General features: G+C 36.4%; 1 protein-coding gene and 1 long non-coding RNA gene across 2 annotated transcripts; both read left to right on the top strand.

Annotated features, from left to right (window-relative positions):
* Positions 1–7,496: 7,496 nt before the first annotated feature.
* LOC122604814 lies at positions 7,497–9,016 on the top strand. The gene is made up of 4 exons (XM_043777678.1): positions 7,497–7,618; positions 7,761–8,057; positions 8,247–8,841; positions 9,008–9,016. Exons 1-4 carry the CDS (start codon positions 7,497–7,499, stop codon positions 9,014–9,016), a joined length of 1,023 nt encoding a protein of 340 aa, XP_043633613.1.
* A 21-nt stretch (positions 9,017–9,037) lies between these two features.
* On the top strand, positions 9,038–10,112 carry LOC122602589. Its single transcript, XR_006324331.1, has 3 exons — positions 9,038–9,276; positions 9,355–9,830; positions 9,915–10,112. It is a non-coding gene; the product is annotated as an uncharacterized LOC122602589 (long non-coding RNA).
* Positions 10,113–10,861: the final 749 nt, after the last annotated feature.

The following is a 10,861-nucleotide window of genomic DNA, read 5'->3' as shown; positions in this document are numbered from 1 at the left end:
TGATGAGATGATTGATGAATTTTGTTCGATATTTATATATCGATGTATATGATATTAATTGAGATTTGTAAGCTGTATATGTATATATGAACATCCCGTATAAGTTCATAATAAGTCGGTTATCTATATTGAATGGAATACAAAGACTAAACCCTAGGAAACGTCCCCAGCACCCTTCCCTCTCCGTCCCGCAAATCCGAAACGTCCCCATGCCGATTCCTAGCCGTCCCCGTCCCCCAAACGTCCCCGGGACGGGTACCCTGACCAATCAGGCGTCCCCGTGCATCATAGTCTAGATAACCTGTTTATAATTATTACAATAAACTTGGTGGTGAATTTTCTTGTTGGGATGACCTTTTCCTTTTACTTTATTTTATACAGATACCGATAAGAGTTTTTACCATTTCTCAAATCTTTGATCTCGATGTTGAATCTTTTGACACATTGGACACAATTTTGAGCATGATTCAAGACAAAGAAGGAATTCCTACATCCCTGCGAACAGTCACCTTCCCCAAACTGCTTTCGCCTCCACCTCAAGGCCACAATGGCCCTTTGTATTACATGGATTGGATAACAGTCGACCCTGCACCCGCGACCAAGTTGATACAGATAAATGTGCATATAGTCAATCAAGACCATACATTCTCTCTGGAAGTCAAAAGGTCCGACACTATTGGCGATGTCAAAGACAAGATTTTTATAAACAAAACGTATTAAGCCTTCCATGCAGAGGCTGTACTTTGCCGGAATGCTTCTTGAGAAGGATGACGCTAGCCTTTCTGACTACAGTATTCATAGGGACTCCACCCTTGATCTTGCACTTGAATATAGGGACTCCGTGTAAAAATGCATTCTTCACGTCCATTTGCCACAAACTCCACTTTTTGTTTGCTGCAAGTGCTAGTAAGACGCGTACAGTTGTGATTTTTGCAACTGGACTAAAAGTCTCCTCATAATCTAGTCCATATTGCTGAGAGAACTCTCGAGCTACCAAACGAGCTTTATATCTCTCTATTGATCCATCAGTGTTACGCTTGATCTTGTACACCCATTTGCATGAAATAGGTTTCACATCCTTCGGCTTTGGTAGAAGTTCCCAAGTCTGATTTTTCTTTAGTGCATCAATTTCCTCCTTCATGGCCTAAACCCATTCAGAATATGCAACTGCTTCCTCGAACGACTCTGGTTCTTTTGCACCTTCTTCTCTTACAACAGCAGCATTGGCATACTTTGGATTTGACTTTTTGATTCTTTTTGATCTTCTCAACGTTTGTGACCCTACTGTTTCATTTGGACCACCTTCTTTAGATGGCCTTTGATACACACCTGTTTGCCATGGGCTTGGATCTCCGCCCTCCTCGAGTCTTAGAACATCTTCAGAAACTTTTGATTCTTCTAAATGCAATTGAGTTTCAGGAGTTTCAGAGGTTTCTACTACGCCTTTGAGAACATCAGAATCTGGCAGAACCTCATTGTTCGAAGACCACCATGAGGAAGCTTCATCAAACACCACATTTCATGATGTGTGACAGGTCCCTGTTGTTGGATCACAACATCGTCACCCTTTTCTTTGACTATCATATCCTACAAATATGCACCTCATAGCTTTCTTCTCCAATTTGCTACGCAACTCATCAGGAACGAACACATAGCATACACATCCAAAAACACGAAAATAGCCAACAGAAGCCTTTTTATTCCAAATTTTCTCAAAAGGTGAGTGAAAATCTAACCTTTGTTGCGGAAGCCTATTGATTACATAGGCCGCTGTTTTCATTGCTTCTGCCCAAAACCGACCAGGAACATTCTTAGAATGGAGCAAACATCGACAAGCTTCTGCTAGATGTCTATTCTTTCGTTCAGCTACACCGTTTTGCTGAGGAGTATTGGGACATGTGAACTGATGACGTATTTTGCACTTTTGAAGGTAATCTGAAAACTCATGTGAAGTGTATTCTCCCCCATTGTCGGTACGAATGCACAAAATATTCTTTTTCATTTTTGCTTCAGCTTCTCTCTTAAATTCCTTAAACTTTGATAGAGTTTTAGATTTATTTTTCAGGAAGTATACCCAAACATACCTCGAAAAATCATCAATAAAAGTCACCATGTACTTTAGCCCGCGAACAGAAGCTTGCTTAACTGGCCAAAATAAGTCAGAATGCACCAACTCTAATGCTTGCTTTGCTTTGAACTGGGAATCTTCATAAGGAAGCTGATGTGCTTTTCCATATTGACACCCTGCACATATGGTTTCTTTTCTCACTTCAAGTTGTGGGAGTCCTTTAAGCATCGACTTATTCATCATCAAATCAAGCTTGTCATACCCAACATGACTTAGCCGCATGTGCCATAAGTCTGTTGTATCACTCTTTCTTGTCTTGTCAACATACGCAGTCTCGGCTGACATTACATAAACTGACTCCACTTTTCTTCCCTTCATCACCGACTTATCTGGAATCTCAAGATGTTCATACACTCTCACGTCTTCTGGACCAAATAGAACATACTGGCCAGAGGATGTTAATTGGGGTACTGAAAGAAGATTTTTCTTCATACCGGGAACATGATAAACATCTTCCAACAACACTTCTTGATCACCATCTTGAACAGAGACTATTGTACTACCAACATGGGCTATTGGTAATTTCGAGTCATTTGCAATCACCACCACCGACTTCCTTTGTACTTTGACAATTTTTGAAGCTTATCCTTGTCACCCGTTATATGGTTTGAACACCCCGAGTCGACAATCTAATCACTCTGGTGATCAATGGTTGTAGCCGTAAAGGCCGACTCTACTTCTTCTCGAGCATAGTATGCCTCAGCATCCCATTCATCTTCACTCTTGGAAGTGGCAACATTACCTTCAATTACTTTCTTTTGCTTGCAATTCCTTACTAAATGTCACGGTTTCCCACAAGTGTAGCATTTAAATGGAACCTTTTTCCCACTGAAACGATTCTTTGAGCCTGCTGTTACACGAGAGCTACTACTACCCTTGTAGCTTTTGGCTTCGTCACCATTTTTCTTAGATCCACCTGCCCTTTGCTGCTTTGAATTCCACCTACCTTTATCGGCATAGAGGGCCTCTTCATCATTCTTAATGGAGACTCCTTCCATTTGTTTAGCTAATGCTTCTTGACTAGCTAACAAATTCTCAAGTTCTACAAGTGACGGTTGTGTTTGCCATCCTTGTACAGCAGCAATAAAGTTTCCTGTATTCTGGTCTTATACCATGGATGATAATTCTTTTCATCCTGGCTTCACCAATTGGAGCCTCTGGATCTAACTCGGAGATTTCTCGGCATATCGACTTCACTTTGAAGAAGTATTGTGCGATCGTCATGTCGCGCTGTGCCACCGACAACTACTCACTTTCTAAGAGTTGTAATTTTGTGTCGTTCTTCTTGGAGAACAGCTTGGCCAATGTATCCCAAGCTTCTTTCGGTGTTTGTACATCTCGGATATGCTCCAGCACATCATCTTCAACCATTGTCTTTAAGACAAACATTGCTTTACCCGCTTTAATCTTCCATTTTCGCAATACCCCATTAGCATCTTCTTCAGGTTGCGTTGCTTCATTCCCGTTTATCGCCTCCCACAAGTCTTGGCCTTGCATGTAAGACATGATACATGTAGACCAAGAGTTGTAGTTTTGGTTGTTGAGTTTCTTGATTCCACCAACGACTTGAAGATCACCCATCTTAGAATCGAAAATAAATCGACGTACTTTCGAGTAACCTAGCTCTGATACCAAATTGTTGAACAAAGAATCAAACCCAGAAGGTGTTTGATATATTGTTTGAATGAAAAACACAATACACAAGAAACACACACAATTGATTGATATAAAATGAAAGACGAGTTTGCACTAAAGATGTGTTTTTCAGGTGCTCAATTATTCAATGAAAATAGATGCCTTTATATAGGCGTACAAATGAAAAAAAATAGGAACCCATGAACCCATGACTCCACTACTAACTGCCATGACTCAACTAATGCTAAAAAATAGGACAACTCCATAAGACTAGGCTAACATGCTAACAGCTATATGTCACTAACAATTTGACTAAATAAAAGATAATATTTTAATAAAATAAATAAAGACTTGATCAATTATTTTCTCACATGAGAATGGTGTTGTACTTTTAACACAGTCCTCGTCTCCTCGAAGTAGAAATAAGGTTCACTTTCCGTGTCAAAACTCGTACTCAGTCCCTAAAGGAATACAAACATACCAAAAATAAGAGATTTGTATAGTTATTTGTTGACTATCCTAGAACTAATATTCTATTATTCTGTCAAAATTAAAAAATTGGGTGGTACCTACTCAATATTGGACACAATCTCTTGGAAATTACCTCTAATTCAGATCGGCCAAGAAGGAAGCAAGATACTGTGGTACGGGGATTGAGTAACTGCAATGGAAGCTTCACTTTAGTAGTGGCGTTGGGAACACTAGAATTCGGTTGGAGCACGTTGGTGCCAAGTAGGAAGAGAAAAACCGGGGGTAGGAGACCCTCCATTAGTAGCGGAAAATACACGAATAGTTTTACACCGTTTTACAATCTAACAAAACCCCCCATCTAACACTGGTGGTAGAGGTTGATACGGCGATTTTGGAGGACAGAGACGGCAAGGGTGGATACGGCGATGACGGAGTGGTGAAGATGGCGGTTCCGGGCTGCGGTTGACACATCTTCAATTAATTACAAATATGCAATATCAAAAACATGCTAAGACGACATCTACAATCTAGGTGTATGAATCGTACTATTATTGAATGGAAGCCAAAAACATGTTAATAACTAATTTCTAATATGGCGCTTTTTGATTTCGAATGGAACCCAAAACATGTGTTGTACATGAATGGCCAAGCAATCTATTAACTGGGTACTCAAAAGATTCTTACAGAAAGCCATCATCACAAAAAGTGATATTCTTTTGATTCGAATCAGACAAGTTAATGTCATGCATAAGTAAATGCAAATTTGAGTTAAGCGCGAGAAAGCAAAACAATACAAAAGAGATAGAAAACTTATAGTAAGACCAGTCACAAATTTCTAGTTCATGAAAATCTGGATACAACAGTTACTATTTATAACTCGACAATAGACTTGGTGTGGAATAGTTAATGACGCAAACTAACAACTTGGTCACAACTTAAATTAGAAAAAAAATTGTACAGGACTACAGGGTAGTACTTATATAAAGTTATAAAAATCGTATGAGTTCAATGGACTATTTCATTCACTTCACATAGGAGCAAAATAACTTCACCGTTGTTTGTTGCAAAAATGAGTTCCAACACCAAAATTTCATAGTCCCAACTGTCAATTTCAAAATAACAAGTAAACGGAACACACAAACACCAAATAAGTAATTGTTACCACTCCAAAGGCAGCCTAAGATTATAAAATCTCATATACCTTTTGAGACAACAATTGCCATATTAGACGACTCGGCAGACGGCAGCAGCTTTATCATAATGAAGATAAAACCTCGTATTCTAGATCAACCGAAATCATATTAAAATATTCATCGCAAATAAAATAACCAAATCACAAGATAAACAAAATACTCAAATATATTGTGAAAGTGTTAACACTGCTAAAACTCAGTTAATGTGTACCTGGTATTGCCCCTTCTTGTTATTTCTATCCAACACATTTACAAATCCATCACAGCCACCTGTTGCAAATGTCACACATGTTTATAGGGCCATGGCAACCACCTGTTGCAAATGTCACAAATTTCGATTATCCTTAACGAAGGTATAAGAACTCCATTATCACAAACCTCATAGAGAGAGTTAAATAAAGGATTAGGGAACTTGATTTCAATACCCCATATGTTTCCCCGATGTCAGGTAGCTCTGACCAAGATCACGTGTCGAACCCCACATAACCAGCTTCTCGTGTCTGAACAAAGGAAGGGTCGGTGATACTACACAGTTGGAACAAAATTTCTTTAAAGAATAAAAATCTAACCGTGAGAAGTTATAGTTTAAACCACAAAAGCTTATATTCTTTAAATAAATAACAAGAGGTTCACCATCCCATCAAACCTCAGTGAGACATTACATCGAACACTTATTACGCATGTAAAAAAGAACACCTTATTCTGAATGAAAAACAATTCTTAGAATCTAATTAAAAAAAATTGCTTAATAGTTAACTTGTTTATTTATTTCTCAAAAATAACGAATAAACAGATGATAAAATAAACATTAATTACCTCCTCATTCAAGTGGCCGTCGGCAGCTGCAAATAACAGTGGTTGCACAGCCATGGAATCCTTTTTGCGGGTTTATTGACGGAGGCAGCTGCAGCACAACTGGCCCATTCGATTATTAGTGTAAATTAACTATTTTAATTATTGAGAGAATATCATATATACCCCCATTAAACAATACATATATCAAATAAACCCAAGCCCATTTTAAAATATCATATGTACCCATCTCATTACTGAAAATATCATATATCCCCAAAATCACTATTTTAATTATCATTAACTCACAAAAATCAGTAATCATTATCCATAAATCATCTAATCCCCACAATACCCTTTTATTGGCGGCAAAGATTCCCGCTAATTTTCATCATATATATCAAGATCTTTGATATGATAAACACGCATACTTCTAAATCCCTAATCAAATCATCACTTGGTTCACAACCAAAGTAGTTAATGGTAATACTCTCTTTTAATGTATTTTTTTTCCATTATGTTCGAGTGATTGATAACTTCTTAAATTGCTCATTATGTGGTAAAAGATGTATTGATGTAATGTCTGTTGCAATAATTAGTAATCATAATAATAACAATGACTATACAAGAAGATCGATGTTATTAAAATGTTGAATTGTTATCAAACTAATAATGTTGACTGCATACCGTATTATTAAATTATGCATATTTGGCATGGGGGTTTCATATGATCAGGCTAATAAGAAGCCTACATGTTATGAATATTTTGGTATATTTTATTGCAGATATTGTCATTTGTATATATGTGGCGGTTTTCATTTTTTTTCCGAACTTGCAGATTAGTTAGGTAGTTTTGAGGTTTATGTGTTATTGTGTTTACACATATACGAGTGCTCATGAATTTTTTGAATAACAGAAAGTAAATACTAGACAATAGCATCAAAGATGGATGATAATGTAGATATTACTATTCATGACGCTTCAAGACCGAGATGGAAATATATGGTAGAATCACCTATTATAGAGTATGTTTCTATTTTTTTCTTACTGCAAGAGTTATTTTATCCTTATTATATCTCTTTATGATCCGTAAAGTTATGTGTCTACTTAATACTCCATTTAGGCAAACACCATCTAAGTACAAATTGAAGTTGAAATATGGAGGCTTCTTTCGGCTAGCCAAGAAATCACGTACAAAAAGATATTGCTTTGGCTTTCAAAAGTCTATCTACATTGACTTATACTCATACAACTGGAATCTGCTAGTTGAAGAGGTCATGAAGCATTATCCATCAAACAACGACATGATTTTGAATGTTTCTTTTGTTGACAAGTTTGCCGTAGATCAGTCATTTATTGAGCTTAAATCTAATGAGAATTTCATGGTAATGCTAAACATGTACGACAAGGAGAAATAAGTTACTATATATGTGACTACGGATTCTAACCACACAAATACTTCAAAAGAGAGGTATAAATAACTATATTTTACATTTTAGTTGCAAAATTTATGTAATTAATCATGCAATCTTTTGACATAGTGCTCAAAATGAAGTCATCAATGAACCGCATGTTGAGGATGAACCACATGGTGAGGATGATTCAGACTATTGTCCAAGTGAAGAGAGTTATCACATCCACTTTAGTAGCGATAATGAAAATGAACTATTGAACGAGGAACTAGAAGGTTACGCAGATATCAAGAAAAATCCCATCATGAAAGTGCATTCAAAGTTTCCAAACGTTGTCGAATTCAGAAGAGCTTTAAACCATCATGCTCTTATAAATGAATTCGAGTACTTCATCGAGAAAAGTGAACCGAGGCGATTCACAGCAAGGTGTGCACAGTTAGAGTGTAGATGGAGGATTCATGCTTCTATCATGCAAGATGATATTACCTTTGAAGTAAGTATTTTAATATAAGAAATATAATGTTCTTAATTATTAATATATTAACTTGTATGTCTTACAAATGTTTATGGTGTTACGGTTAAAACGTTGGTAGAAGAACACTCTTGTATTTGCAGCAATAAGGGTGGTAATAAGTGTGCCACTCAAGGATGGATTGCGGAAGCTGTTAAGGACAAGCTGAAATCTGATGGTGATGTATCACCTGCAGATCTCAAGAAGTGGCTAATGAAAACTTACAGTGTCGAGATTCCATACCTTAAAGTTTATAGAGGGAAGGAGCAAGCTTACACGGATATGTATGGAAAGTGGGAGGACTCTTTCTTAAAGATGGACATTTTCAAAGAGGAGCTGATAAGTAGGAATCCAGGAAGTGTTGTTGAGATTGACTTCGAAATAGATGGCGATAAGAAACGTTTCCTTCGTTTTTTTATTTTATTAGCTGCTTGCTCTAAGGGGTTTCTTGTGGGTTGTTGTCCTTACATTAGTCTTGATGCATGTCACCTAAAAGGAAAGTTTAATGGTGTACTCGCTGCTGCCACAGGTATTGACGGTAACAATTCCATTTTTCCAATAGCATATGGTGTGCTTGAATCAGAGAATACAAAGTCATGGACATGGTTTCTTGAGTCATTGAAAAAAGCAATTGGGACACCAAATGGTCTTGTTATCTCTTCAGATATGCAAAAAGGATTAGAAGGGGCTATTATACGTGTTTATCCAAACGTTGAACACAGAGAATGCATAAGACACCTATATAGAAATTTTAAGACAAAATTTCATGGTGACTTTTTCAACTTCAACTTGTGGGGTGCATCAATAACTTATTGTCTCAGTGAGCATGACAAATTGTTAAAGAAGATTGCTGATGTACGTGAAGATGCAATAACATATCTCAATGAGAACCACAAAAGGATATGGAGTCGAAGCAAGTTTGGCACAACATCCAAGTGTGATTATATTACCAACAATATTTCTGAAGTTTTTAACTCTTGGATTGGTGCGGTGCGCTACAAACTAGTGCTTTATCTCCTTGATTCCATTAGAGGGAAGCTTATGAGGCAATTCCAAAAGAAAAAGCAGATTGTCAACAATCGGAATGGTACACTGGTTCCTAAGGCTAAGTATTATCTCAACAATATTTTTAAGGTGTGTGCTAATGTTTTTTCTATATTTAAATTGGTTATGTAATAGAGTACTAATGTGTTCTTTTGTTTTTGCATGTAGAATTTGGGTGAATATGAAGTTTGTAGAAGCTCGGGAAATCGAGCTGAAGTGGAGTATAAGGGAAAACGATGAGATGTTGTACTAGACGAGAGAACGTGTAGTTGTCGGGTTTGGCAAGTTAAAGGGCTTCCATGTGTGCATGCAGCGACGTTCATTGCTTTCATAAGGGATTCTAATTGGGGAAAATACGTCGATCCTTATTTCACAATCGAGTCATTCAAAAAGGCATACGCACTAGAAATCTCTCCTATGCCCGCAAAGGATCAATGGATACACATGGAATCGGGCGAGAAAATATATCCACCCAAGATTAAACGCCCAGCTGGAAGACCTAAAAAGAATAGAATCCTGCAGTATGACGAGTGCCAAAAGAAACAAAAATGTCTACGATGTGGTCAATATGGACATCATCAAAAGAGATGCAAGAATATGGCTAATCAAGTTTCTGATCCATCTCAAACTTCTACCAGCAAAAGGTTAATCAATCCTTTTATTTTTTGTTTAGTCTTATAAATGCAAGTTATATAAACGACGTATTAATAACTTTTTGCCTATTTTAGGGGAGGTGGAAAGAAAAGAAAAACAACAAGCAATTGTTCAATATCGGGTTCAAGATGAAAAAGTTTCCGAACAAGAAGTCTTATTTGTTTGATTAAGTTGTTTATAACATTCTGGTTTTTATGGGCACTTTGTTTGTTATGTTGTTTACAAAACGATTTTTATGTTTTCTTTTTGGTCACATGGGGTGGCTTATGCAAATGAGGTTAAATAATATCAGTTGTTTTGTTGCTTATATATAGTAAAAATGTGCAGAGATAAATGGGTGGGATGGGTAGTTAATATGGCTGGGTAGGGATTGTGAATTCTTTGAAAGTTATGGATGAGTGAGATGCAATTATGAAGATGAGAATGGACTCATGGACTGAATATACTAACTTGAGAGGGTATTAGCAGTTTTAAGAACTTGAATTTGTTGAGAAGGTATTGTTACTTGATTCTGTTGTAAAGTTATGATAGAGGTTAGTCTGTGAGTAGGTGCTTGATATTGTTAGGCACTGCATTTTGGTTAATGTTTGTAACTTGTAGTGTTGTCCATGTTTAAAACAAAAAAGAAAGTATCAATATGTCGTCCGTTATAGTGTATTAACAAAAAAGGGCCAAAAGGGTACAAGAGTCATTAGGAAATTATAAAACAATACTTAAATGATTTTTGAAATTTAATGGTGATTAAAATAATAATTTAGGGATATATGATATTTTTAAGTTTAAAATGGGTAAATTTGATATTTTAAAGTTGACTTAGGTATATATGATATATACATGGTTAGGAAGGGTATATATGAAATTAACTCTAATTTATTAGTCATAAAAATATTCAAGTCGACAAAAGATACAAAAACCAAAAAAAAAACAAAAACTAGTAGAAATAAGCTCAATAATAAACTTGATGTTAGAAATTTATAAAATAACACAAATTGGTTAAAAATATCAAAGAAATTATGTTAAG

Source organism: Erigeron canadensis, chromosome 6, assembly GCF_010389155.1.
Source record: "Erigeron canadensis isolate Cc75 chromosome 6, C_canadensis_v1, whole genome shotgun sequence".
In the NCBI taxonomy this organism is placed as follows: Eukaryota; Viridiplantae; Streptophyta; class Magnoliopsida; order Asterales; family Asteraceae; genus Erigeron; species Erigeron canadensis.
This window is presented reverse-complemented; position numbering and strand designations above follow the sequence as displayed.